General features: G+C 43.0%; 1 protein-coding gene across 1 annotated transcript in view; it reads left to right on the forward strand.

The window, feature by feature from the left end:
* LOC111973937 (pikachurin) overlaps window positions 1–13,494 on the forward strand; it is a 45,177-nt gene that overhangs the window by 16,032 nt on the left and 15,651 nt on the right. The window contains exons 5-8 of the mRNA XM_024001390.3: window positions 6,199–6,316; window positions 7,597–7,732; window positions 10,095–10,261; window positions 12,904–13,019. Coding sequence (XP_023857158.3) covers window positions 6,199–6,316; window positions 7,597–7,732; window positions 10,095–10,261; window positions 12,904–13,019 — 537 coding nt within the window. The remainder of the gene's footprint in view (window positions 1–6,198; window positions 6,317–7,596; window positions 7,733–10,094; window positions 10,262–12,903; window positions 13,020–13,494) is intronic.

The raw sequence follows: 13,494 nt of genomic DNA on the forward strand, positions 1-13,494 counted from the left end.
GCTGAGGCAAGAGGCCTGTCAATCCCCTGCAGCGAGGGAGGCGGGATGCAGGGCAACCTGACGCCCTCGAGCGCCGGGGGGGGGGGGGGGGAAGAGCGGGAGCAGACGTGACAAAGAGTATGCATTCTACTTTGAAGAATCTAAAATATATCTTTATTTGTTTAACACTTTTTTAGTTACTAAATGATTCCATATGTGTTATTTCATAGTTTTCATGTCTTAACTATTATTCTACAATGTAGAAAATAGCAAAAATAAAGATAACCCTTGAATGAGTAGGTGTGTCCAAACTTTTGACTGGTGCTGTATGTGAATGGAAGTTTCAGAGCAGACAAGCTTACTATACTCTCTCTCACCCTTTTTCCTAGGATGTGGACATTGGTAACCTTAAAGTTGCCACCCAGTACAGTTAGTGTTGGTGCGTATGGATGGGCAGGCGAGGGCCGACCTAGCATGCCCAGGGACATCAGCACTTCTTACAAGGTAATCAAGGGTGACAGCAGAGTGACAGCAAAGGTGACCACAATACTGTGCTGGATTTTTATTTTTTTATTTTACTCTACAAGCTAGACCTGTCTGAGGTGTGCTGTCACTGCTTATCCATATATTTTATACTTATATATTCTTTACATTCCTTTACTAGATTGTGTGTATTAGGTTTTTGTTGTTGGAATTTGTTAATATTAGGTTTTGTTGTGGAATTGTAGATATTACCTGTTAGATACTGCTACACTGTCAGATCTAGAAGCATAAGATTTCACTACACTCACAATAACATCTGCTAACCTGTGTATTGTGGCCAATAACATCTGCTAAATACAATGTGTATTGATCAATAACATCTGCTAACCATGTGTATGTGGTCAATAAATGGGATTTGATTTGATATGTTAATGCAGTGGTTCCCAAACGTGGGGTCTGAAAACTAAAATGAGGTCCCTTGAAAAATCTGTAATCTTATCAAACAAACTAAGATTCGTTTTTTAGAACACTACCTTTCAGTGTCAACTAAGAAGCTTTTACTCCTTCTACATTATTGTGTGTAAGGATAACCAGCGGGACCTAACATTTTTGTGAATAATAACACACAGCGTAATTAAGGAATATACATTCTCCAAGTTCCGATCCCCTGAATTTTCGAGTGTCAACTTTTTAGTTGTGTGCAGAAAAAGTACAAGAAACCCTGTGTTAATGTCATGTATGGTATTACAGTATGTTGTGGTATATTAATATCATGTATGTATACAGTTGTGTGGGTATATTAATATCATGTATGGTATACAGTTTGTGGTGGTATATTAATGTCATGCATGGTTACAGTATGTGGTGGTATATTAATGTCATGTATGGTATACAGTATGTGTGGTATATATTAATGTCATATGTGTATACAGTTTGTGTGGTATATTAATATCATGTATGGTATACAGTATGTGGTGGTATATGATAAGTCATGTATGGTATACAGTATGTGGTGGTATATTAATATCATGTATGGTATACAGTATGTGGTGGTATATTAATATCATGTATGGTATACAGTATGTGGTGGTATATTAATGTCATGCATGGTATACAGTATGTGGTGGTATATTAATATCATGTATGGTAACAGTATGTTTGGGTATATTAATGTCATGCATGGTATACAGTATGTGGTGGTATTTAATATCAATGTATGGTTATACAGTATGTGGTGTATATTTAATGTCATGTATGGTATACAGTATGTGGTGGTATATTAATGTCATGTATGGATACAGTATGTGGTGTATATTAATATCATGTTATGTATGCAGTATGTTGTGGTATATTAATTTTCTTCCTGTTGTTGTTTATTGTTTCCTCCTTGTAATTCCCCCTCTAGGATGAATTATTTGACTTTGTAAATCGAGCATGATCTTACATTTGAGTTCAGCGGGACATTTAAATGTCACATGACAGGGTTGTTCTTTCCCATCCGCAGAGATGTGTATGCCCCGTCCCCTCCCACTCAGCCCACTGTCGCGGGCCGTATCGGACACAGAGCTTGCGTTTCGTGGACACAGGGTGAGAGTGAGGGAAGTGCACCAGTTCTACACTTTCTTGGTTGCTTACATCAGGACGTTTATACAGTGACTATTTAGCTTACGCTAGCGGTAAACAATTCTAGTCAGTCTTCTACTTTTTTCTTTAACCTTTATTTAACCAGGTAAGCTAGTTGAGAACAAGTCTCAATTACAACTGCGACCTGACTAAGATAAAGCAAGCAGTGCGACAGAAACAACAACACAGAGTTACATGGAATAACAAGTGTACAGTCAACACAATTAGAAAAAAAGAAAGTCTATATACAGTGTGTGCAAATGGCATGAGAGGTATGAAAAATAAAGAGGCCATAGTAGCAAAGTAATTACAATTTAGGCAGATTAACACTGGAGTGATAGATGAGCAGATGATGATGAGCAGATGATGTTGTGTTAAGTAGTGATACTGGTGTGCAAAAGAGCAGCAAAAAGTAAATAAAAACAATATGGGGATGAGGTAGGTAATTGGTGGGCTATTTACAGATGGACTATGTACAGCTGCAGCGATCGGTTAGCTGCTCAGATAGCTGATGTTTAAAGTTAGTTTGGGAAATGTAAGTCTCCAGCTTCAGCGATTTTTGCAATTCAGTCACTGGCAGCAGAGAACTGGAAGGAAAGGCGGCCAAAGGAGTGGTTGGCTTTGGGGATGACCAGTGAGATATACCTGCTGGGAGCGCGTGCTACGGGTGGGTTGTTTATCGTGACCAGTGAGCTGAGATTAAGGCGGAGCTTTACCTAACATAGACGTGTAGATGACCTGGAGCAGTGGGTCTGGCGACGAATATGTAGCGAGGGCCAGCCGACTAGAGCATACAGGTCGCAGTGGTGGGTGATATAAGGGGCTTTTGTGTCCAAAACGGATGGCACTGGTGATATACTGCATCCAGTTTGCTGAGTAGATATTGGAAGCTATTTTGTAGATGACATCACCGAAGTCAGATCTGAAGGATAGTCATTTTACGAGGGTTAAGTTTGGATAAAGTCTAGATTTGATTTTGGATTGGAATGTTTGATATGAGTCTGGAAGAAGAGTTTACAGTCTAGCCAGATACCTAGGTATTTGTTGTTGTCCACGTATCTAGGTCAGAACCGTCCAGAGTAGATGAATGCTAGTCGGGCGGGCGGGTGCGGGCAGCGAACGGTTTGAAAAGCATGCATTTTGTTTTGCTAGCGTGTAAGAGCAGTTGGAGGCCACGGAAGAGTGATTAGGGAGGGTTCCATCGCGCACTAGCGACTCCTGTGGCGGGTCGGGCGCAGTGCACGCTGACACGGTCGCCAGGTGTACGGTGTTTTCCTCCGACACATTGGTGCGGCTGTCTCTGGGTTTAAGTGGGCATTGTGTCAAGAAGTAGTGCGACTTGGTTGGGTTGTGTTTTGGAGGCTTTCGACCTTCGCCTCTTCCTGACTCCGTAGGGGAGTTGCAGCGATGGGACAAGACTGTAACTACCAATGATACCATGAAATTGGGGGAGAAAAATAAGAAAGAAAAGACTAGCCCTCTGAAGACAGTAATGTTTTTATACCTTTTTGCAGATTGGTTCCACTCTAGAATGCATGTTTCAGTTTGAATTCTCAACTCTACCAAAGCTACAGTGGTTCTATTTGAACAGCCGTTTTCTCACACAGTCCATTAAAAGAGAAGTATTGATTTAAAAAATAACATTGACTTGAGAGAAAGCGAGATGGACAGTATTAAAAGTACCAGCTGTACATGTTCAACTCTGATCACCTCACCCTGCCAAGCAAATTGTCTGATTTGTAATATCCTCATGGTCCAGCCAATAGAGTAAGATACTGTTTCACGCCTGCTAGAACAGCAGATACTTGGATTTGGGTGATCCGTTGCCCGAATTCTAATATCAAATGGCACTTTGAAAAAAAGGTAGAAACGGTGTTTAAATGGAGCTACATCAATATACGTATCTCTTATATTTTTAGACCACAGCATATTTTCAATTTCATATGAACATTTGCTGGAAAACACTATCCCGGTGTTGCCTGCCAATCAGTGAGAATGAGTTGTGCTTCTGTGTTAAGACGATCTGTGTTGAGACTCAACTTTGACCTGTGAACCGTGTTGGACTGGAAGTGTGCAGGACAGGTGTGCAGTGCGTGGTGAGAACCCTGTAGATAACCTGGAAGTTATGCAGTCAGTGGGCCCTCTAGTTAAGTAGAGCATGAAGCTGGAGAAACACGCCCGTATAACAAGGTGCAGACTAACACAGACCATGAATTAAGTTGCACACTCCATATTCCTCCCAGTTTAAAAAAATAAATAAATGCATTATTTCATGAGATATAATTTTTTTTCAATGTTTTATATTCTGAATAGTGTTTTAGTCAGTGCACCAGTGTAATTTCCTATATGAATGGTCTCCTCTAACAGGCCTGAGATGGACACAGAGATGGGACCTACATCAGGGAGCCCATTGAAGCCAACTCCATGGTACTGAAAGGGTTTAAGCCCCGACACGGAGTACCAGTTTGTGGTCCGAGCCGCCAACGTCCATGGAGGAGCCCTCCCAGCGCCATCAACAACCCCATCCGCACCCCTGGTAACTGCCCCGCCACTGTGTGTGCGCGTGTGTGCGTGCGTGTGTGCGTGCGTGCGTGCCTGCGTGTGTGCGCGCGCACGGAGAGAGAGGTGTGCATGCATAGAGAGCATATGTGTTTCTGTCCATTTTTTTAAGTCTATGGAGATAAACGATAGACTTAGACCGGGTCCAGAGAATTGTATTTTCCTATTGTTATAATGTAAATTACAATTGGTGTGGTGGGGGGGGGGAAGGGAGGTTTATGGGCTGATTGATATTGACATGAGAGAGAAGAGGCTGTGTCACAAATGGCACCACTATTCCCTAACATAGTGCACTACTTTTGACAGATCCCTATGGCCTGGTCAAATGTAGTGCACTATATAGAGAATAGGATGCCATTTAGGAGGCTGCCAGAGATAACCCGAGGCTCCGGATCAGTACTGTCTTTATAGGGGAGAGAGGGGCCATGGTAGACTGGCAGTCTATGGGCAAACATTAGCAAGTATGCTTTACTCTGGTGTGTGTGTGCGTGGGCAAGTATGGAAGTGTGTTTTTTGTTTGTTTGCACACACACTGTATTAGGTAAACATAAGGTTATAAATACAGGTTGGAGGTAAGACTCCCAAATAGGTACTGGAGACAGTTTAACCCTTTATAGAAGGCAAGAGAGGTTCCTGATGCCATGTTGTGACGAGGACTGTGGGGCCTGTTGTCCTGTCAATCCAACTCCTAGAGCCATGTGGGTGGACGGCTGGCGCGCCGACACATGGTGGCAATCACAGGGTTAAACTGGAGCTGAATGAAGCATCTTAAGAGAGGCTGTCCAACACCACTGCGTCACAAGCCTGCCCCCCCTCACAGGAGCGAAAATCGGGTTACGCCCTGGCCTCATCAGACAGGTTAGACGGGGGGATGGGGAGGTTTGCCCCCCCGCGGGGAAGGGCGGGTTTGTACAGGACTTGACTTAGCACCCATATCTCCAAATTACCTCCCTGCATGACCAAAAACATGGGCACGTGAGGGGAGGAGGCAGGGAGGGGGGCGTTACACATCCCCCTGTCTTATTTGTAGTTCCCTCCCATAAAACAAAGAATAAAGAGGGCAGGATCATTTTAATGCCACTCATCTTTACCATAACACATTGAGGACTCATTCTGTTTTCACTCTGATTTAAAAAGTTTTCTCCTTACTAAACACCAACCCATTTTATTCCCACTTCTACATTATGTCAATAGTAACCTTACCCCACTCCTACATTATGGTCAGTAGTAACCTTACTCCACTCCTACATTATGTCAATAGTAACCTTACCCGGGGGAAGAGCGGGAGCAGACGTGACAAAGAGTATGCATTCTACTTTGAAGAATCTAAAATATATCTTTATTTGTTTAACACTTTTTTAGTTACTAAATGATTCCATATGTGTTATTTCATAGTTTTCATGTCTTAACTATTATTCTACAATGTAGAAAATAGCAAAAATAAAGATAACCCTTGAATGAGTAGGTGTGTCCAAACTTTTGACTGGTGCTGTATGTGAATGGAAGTTTCAGAGCAGACAAGCTTACTATACTCTCTCTCACCCTTTTTCCTAGGATGTGGACATTGGTAACCTTAAAGTTGCCACCCAGTACAGAGTTAGTGTTGGTGCGTATGGATGGGCAGGCGAGGGCCGACCTAGCATGCCCAGGGACATCAGCACTTCTTTACAAGGTAATCAAGGGTGACAGCAGAGGTGACAGCAAAGGTGACCACAATACTGTGCTGTGCTGTATTTTTTATTTTTTTATTTTTACTCTACAAGCTAGACCTGTCTGAGGTGTGCTGTCACTGCTTATCCATATATTTTATACTTATATATTCTTATCCCATTCCTTTACTAGATTGTGTGTATTAGGTTTTGTTGTGGAATTTGTTAGATATTAGGTTTTGTTGTGGAATTGTTAGATATKACCTGTTAGATACTGCTACACTGTCAGATCTAGAAGCATAAGCATTTCACTACACTCACAATAACATCTGCTAACCATGTGTATGTGGCCAATAACATCTGCTAACCATGTGTATGTGATCAATAACATCTGCTAACCATGTGTATGTGGTCAATAAAATGGGATTTGATTTGATATGTTAATGCAGTGGTTCCCAAACGTGGGGTCTGAAACTCAAATGAGGTCCCTTGAGAAAATCTGTAATCTTATCAAACAAACTAAGATTCGTTTTTTAGAACACTACCTTTCAGTGTCAACTAAGAAGCTTTTACTCCTTCTACATTATTGTGTGTAAGGATAACCAGCGGGACCTAACATTTTGTGAATAATGAACACACAGCGGTAATTAAGGAATATACATTCTCCAAGTTCGATCCCCTGAATTTTCGAGTGTCAACTTTTTAGTTGTGTGCAGAAAAAGTACAAGAAACCCTGTGTTAATGTCATGTATGGTATACAGTATGTTGTGGTATATTAATATAATGTATGGTATACAGTATGTTGTGGTATATTAATATCATGTATGTAATAACAGTTTTGGTGGTATATTATGTCATGCATGGTATACAGTATTGGTGGGTATATTAATGTCATGCTATGGTATACAGTATGTGGTGGTATATTAAATTGGTTTTTCATGCATGGTATACAGTTTGTGGTGGTATATTAATTCATGTACTGGTATACAGTATGTGGTGGTTATAATTGTCATGTATGGTATACAGTATGTGGTGGTATATTAATCCTGTATGGTATACAGTATGTGGTGGTATATTAATGTCATGTATGGTATACAGTATGTGGTGGTATATTAATATCATGTATGGTATGCAGTATGTTGTGGTATATTAATTTTCTTCCTGTTGTTGTTTATTGTTTCCTTCCTTGTAATTCCCCCTCTAGGATGAATTTATTTGACTTTGTAAATCGAGCATGATCTTACATTGAGTTCAGCGGGACATTTAAATGTCACATGACAGGGTTGTTCTTTCCCATCCGCAGAGATGTGTATGCCTCCGTCCCCTCCCACTCAGCCCACTGTCGCGGCCGTATCGGACACAGAGCTTGCGTTGTCGTGGACACAGGGTGAGAGTGAGGGAAGTGCACCAGTTCTACACTTTCTTGTTGCTTACATCAGGTACGTTTATACAGTGACTATTTAGCTTACGCTAGCGGTAAACAATTCTAGTCAGTCTTCTACTTTTTTCTTTAACCTTTATTTAACCAGGTAAGCTAGTTGAGAACAAGTTCTCATTTACAACTGCGACCTGACTAAGATAAAGCAAAGCAGTGCGACAGAAACAACAACACAGAGTTACATGGAATAAACAAGYGTACAGTCAACACAATAGAAAAAAAGAAAGTCTATATACAGTGTGTGCAAATGGCATGAGGAGGTATGAAAATAAATAGGCCATAGTAGCAAAGTAATTACAATTTAGCAGATTAACACTGGAGTGATAGATGAGCAGATGATGATGAGCAGATGATGTTGTGTAAGTAGTGATACTGGTGTGCAAAAGAGCAGCAAAGTAAATAAAAACAATATGGGGATGAGGTAGGTAGATTGGGTGGGCTATTTACAGATGGACTATGTACAGCTGCAGCGATCGGTTAGCTGCTCAGATAGCTGATGTTTAAAGTTAGTTTGGGAAATGTAAGTCTCCAGCTTCAGCGATTTTTGCAATTCAGTCACTGGCAGCAGAGAACTGGAAGGAAAGGCGGCCAAAGGAGGTGTTGGCTTTGGGGATGACCAGTGAGATATACCTGCTGGAGCGCGTGCTACGGGTGGGTGTTGTTATCGTGACCAGTGAGCTGAGATAAGGCGGAGCTTTACCTAGCATAGACGTGTAGATGACCTGGAGCCAGTGGGTCTGGCGACGAATATGTAGCGAGGGCCAGCCGACTAGAGCATACAGGTCGCAGTGGGTGGGTGGTATAAGGGKCTTTTGTGTCAAAACGGATGGCACTGTGATATACTGCATCCAGTTTGCTGAGTAGAGTATTGGAAGCTATTTTGTAGATGACATCACCGAAGTCGAGGATCTGTAGGATAGTCAGTTTTACGAGGGTAAGTTTGGATAAGTCTAGATTTGATTTTGGATTGGAGATGTTTGATATGAGTCTGGAAGAAGAGTTTACAGTCTAGCCAGATACCTAGGTATTTGTTGTTGTCCACGTATTCTAGGTCAGAACCGTCCAGAGTAGTGATGCTAGTCGGGCGGGYGGGTGCGGGCAGCGAACGGTTGAAAAGCATGCATTTGGTTTTGCTAGCGTGTAAGAGCAGTTGGAGGCCACGGAAGGAGTGATTAGGGGAGGGTTCCATCGCGCACTAGCGACTCCTGTGGCGGGTCGGGCGCAGTGCACGCTGACACGGTCGCCAGGTGTACGGTGTTTTCCTCCGACACATTGGTGCGGCTGTCTTCTGGGGTTAAGTGGGCATTGTGTCAAGAAGTAGTGCGACTTGGTTGGGTTGTGTTTTGGAGGCTTTCGACCTTCGCCTCTCCTGACTCCGTAGGGGAGTTGCAGCGATGGGACAAGACTGTAACTACCAATTGGATACCATGAAATTGGGGAGAAAAATAAGAAAGAAAAGACTAGCCCTCTGAAGACAGTAATGTTTTTATACCTTTTTGCAGATTTGTTCCACTCTAGAATGCATGTTTCAGTTTGAATTCTCAACTCTACCAAACTACAGTGGTTCTATTTGAACAGCCGTTTTCTTCACACAGTCCATTTAAAATGAGAAGTATTGATTTAAAAAATAACATTGACTTGAGGAAAGCGAGATGGACAGTATTAAAAGTACCAGCTGTACATGTTCAACTCTGATCACCTCACCCTGCCAAGCAAATTGTCTGATTTGTAATATCCTCATGTTCCCAGCCAATAGAGTAAGATACTGTTTCACGCCTGCTAGAACAAGCAGATACTTGGATTTGGGTTGATCCGTTGCCCGAATTCTAATATCAAATGGCAACTTTGAAAAAAGGTAGAAACGGTTGTTTAAATGGAGCTACATCAATATACGTATCTCTTATATTTTTAGACCACAGCATATTTTCAATTTCATATGAACATTTGCTGAAAACACTATCCCGGTGTTGCCTGCCAATCAGTTGAGAATGAGTTGTGTTTCTGTGTTAAGACGATCTGTGTTGAGACTCAACTTTGACCTGTGAACCGTGTTGGGACTGGAAGTGTGCAGGACAGGTGTGCAGTGCGTGGTGAGAACCCTGTAAGATAACCTGGAAGTTATGCAGTCAGTGGCCCTCTAGTTAAGTAGAGCATGAAGCTGGAGAAACACGCCCGTTAACAAGGTGCAGACTAACACAGACCATGAATTAAGTTGCACACTCCATATTCCTCCCAGTTTAAAAAAATAAATAAATGCATTATTTCATGAGATATAATTTTTTTCTCTCAATGTTTTATATTCTGAATAGTGTTTTAGTCAGTGCACCAGTGTAATTCCTATATGAATGGTCTCCTCTATACAGGCCTGAGATGGACACAGAGTGGACCTACATCAGGGAGCCCATTGAAGCCAACTCCATGGTACTGAAAGGGTTAAGCCCCGACACGGAGTACCAGTTTGTGGTCCGAGCCGCCAACGTCCATGGAGTGAGCCCTCCCAGCGCCATCAACAACCCCATCCGCACCCCTGGTAACTGCCCCGCCACTGTGTGTGTGTGTGTGTGTGTGCGTGTGTGCGCGTGTGTGCGTGCGTGTGTGCGTGCGTGCGTGCATGCGTGCGTGCGCGCGCACGGAGAGAGAGGTGTGCATGCATAGAGAGCATATGTGTTTTCTGTCCATTTCTTTAAGTCTATGGAGATAAAGCGATAGACTTAGACCGGGTCCAGAGAATTGTATTTTCCTATTGTTATAATGTAAATTACAATTGGTGTGGTGGGGGGGGGGAAGGGAGGTTTATGGGCTGATTGATATTGACATGAGAGAGAAAGAGGCTGTGTCACAAATGGCACACTATTCCCTACATAGTGCACTACTTTTGACAGATCCCTATGGGCCCTGGTCAAATGTAGTGCACTATATAGAGAATAGGATGCCATTTAGGAGGCTGCCAGAGATAACCCGAGGCTCCGGATCAGTACTGTCTTTATAGGGGAGAGAGGGGCCATGGTAGACTGGCAGTCTATGGGCAAACATTAGCAAGTATGCTTTACTCTGGTGTGTGTGTGCGTGGGCAAGTATGGAAGTGTGTTTTTTGTTTGTTTGCACACACACTGTATTAGGTAAACATAAGGTTATAAATACAGGTTGGAGGTAAGACTCCCAAATAGGTACTGGAGACAAGTTTAACCCTTTATAGAACAGAGAGAGGTTCCTGATGCCATGTTGTGACGAGGACTGTGGGGCCTGTTGTCCTGTCAATCCAACTCCTAGAGCCATGTGGGTGGACGGCTGGCGCGCCGACACATGGTGGCAATCACAGGGTTAAACTGGACTGAATGAAGCATCTTAAGAGAGGCTGTCCCAACACACTGCGTCACAAGCCTGCCCCCCCTCACAGGGCGAAAATCGGGTTACGCCCTGGCCTCATCAGACAGGATTAAGAGCGGGGGGATGGGGGAGGTTTGCCCCCCGCGGGGAAGGGCGGGTTTGTACAGGACTTGACTAGCACCCATATCTCCAAATTACCTCCCTGCATGACCAAAAACATGGGGCACGTGAGGGGAGGGAGGCAGGGAGGGGGGCGTTACACATCCCCACTGTCTTATTTGTAGTTCCCTCCCATAAAACAAAGAATAAAGAGGGCAGGATCATTTTAATGCCACTCATCTTTACCATAACACATTGAGGACTCATTCTGTTTTCACTCTGATTTAAAAAGTTTTCTCCTTACTAAACACAACCCATTTTATTCCCACTTCTACATTATGGTCAATAGTAACCTTACCCCACTCCTACATTATGGTCAGTAGTAACCTTACTCCACTCCTACATTATGGTCAATAGTAACCTTACCCCACTCCTACATTATGGACAGCAGTAACCTTACCTCACTCCTACATTATGGTCAGTAGTAACCTTACCCCACTCCTACATTATGGTCAGCAGTAACCTTACCTCACTCCTACATTGTGTCAGCAGTAACAACTTACCTCCACTTCCTTACATTATTGGTCAGTAGTACCTTCTACCCCACTACCTGTACATTATGTCAGCTAGTAACCTTACCCCACTCCTACATTATGTGTCAGTAGTAACCTTACCCCACTCCTACATTATGGTCAGATAGTAACCTTACCCATCTCTACATTATTGTCAATAGTAACCTTAACCCTCACTCACATTATGGTCATAGTAACCTTACCCCACTCCTACATATGGTCTAAGTAACGCTTACCTCACTTCTACATTCATGGTCAGTCAGTAACCTTACCCCACTCCTCATTTATGGTCCAGTAGTAACCTTACCTCACTCCTACATTATGGTCAGTAGAACCTTACCTCACTTCTACATTATGCGTTCAGTAGTAACCTTACGCTCACTCCTTTACATTTCGTCAGTAGTAACCTTACCTCACTCCTACATTATGGTCAGTAGTAACCTTACCCCACTTCTACATTATGGTCAGTAGTAACCTTACCTGACTCCTACGTTATGGTGAGGAGTAATTATTTTGAGTTTGTTCTGCACACACACACACACAAACACACAGCATTATATGTGAAATAAAACATTTAGGTTGGGGATTCTAAACATCATGGTGTTTTTGTTTCCTACTGTCTGGCCGGACTCAGCCTGGTCTCTGTCTGCATGGTCAGTCGTATATCTGGGGGACAGGTTCCAGTATGTGGTGAAACAAGCTCTCTACACTGTGACAGGTAGACCTGGGACAACTACTGTATTAGCCTGGTCCCAGATCTGTTTGTGCTATTATGTAAACTCCTTGTCATGACTTTGACACGACAGCACAAGCTGATCTAGGACCAGGCTACTACTGTATATCATCAATCCCTATAAAGGGGATCATCCACCAACATTTATTAGCTAATCATCATTATCATCCTCAGCACCATGGGCTCCCTGTGTGTTTGCTGCCCACTCGACCAAGTCCCCACCATAGAGTTGGATAGAGTACTTGCCACAAGGCCTGTGTTAGCATGGGCAGCTATTTCCAACTCTATGTCCCCCCACCTGTCCATCTGTCTGGAGAGTCAGACTAACTGTGACATTGTGACTCACTGTGCTCTTGTCATAGTCTCATGATGCCGATATTGTTACTTGTACTGTACACGGTATCGATTTAATTCTATACATAATAGTGTCCATATCCATAGGCACAGCAGAGGTTGGCAGCAGCGGCCATGGCCAGCGCTACATCACAGACGGCAAGATCAAAGATGAAGACGGATTTGACATAGACGACTCTGACTACGATGTCTTCATTGAGGAGGTGGGTCATCATGTACATCAGGGCTCTGGGGTTAAGTTTTCCTTAGGTACAGATCTAGGATCATCTTACCCTCTCTCAATCCTAACCTTAACCATTAGTGGGGGAAAGGAAAAACTGTCCCAAGATCAGTGTCTAGGAGCAAATTCACCCTAGATCGGTCACAGGGGCCCTAGAAACCCAGGAAAGCCACCCTACCAATCTTATCCTTATCTCAGTCATATCCCAATCCGGAAGCTATTCTCAGGGCAAATATTTAACAACCGTATGTTCCAGTTTCCTTTTTCAAAAAGCACTTTCAATGTAGATTATCCATTGAGATTGGTTTTTGGTCCAGGAATAGGGTTCATTTGGGTCCAGGAATAGGGTTCATTTGGGTCCAGGAATAGGGTTCATTTGGGTCCAGGAACAGGGTTCATTTGGGTCCAGGAACAGGGTTCATTTGGGTCCAGGAACAGGGTTCATTTGGGTCCAGGAA

Source organism: Salvelinus sp. IW2-2015, linkage group LG15, assembly GCF_002910315.2.
Source record: "Salvelinus sp. IW2-2015 linkage group LG15, ASM291031v2, whole genome shotgun sequence".
Classification (NCBI taxonomy): domain Eukaryota; kingdom Metazoa; phylum Chordata; class Actinopteri; order Salmoniformes; family Salmonidae; genus Salvelinus; species Salvelinus sp. IW2-2015.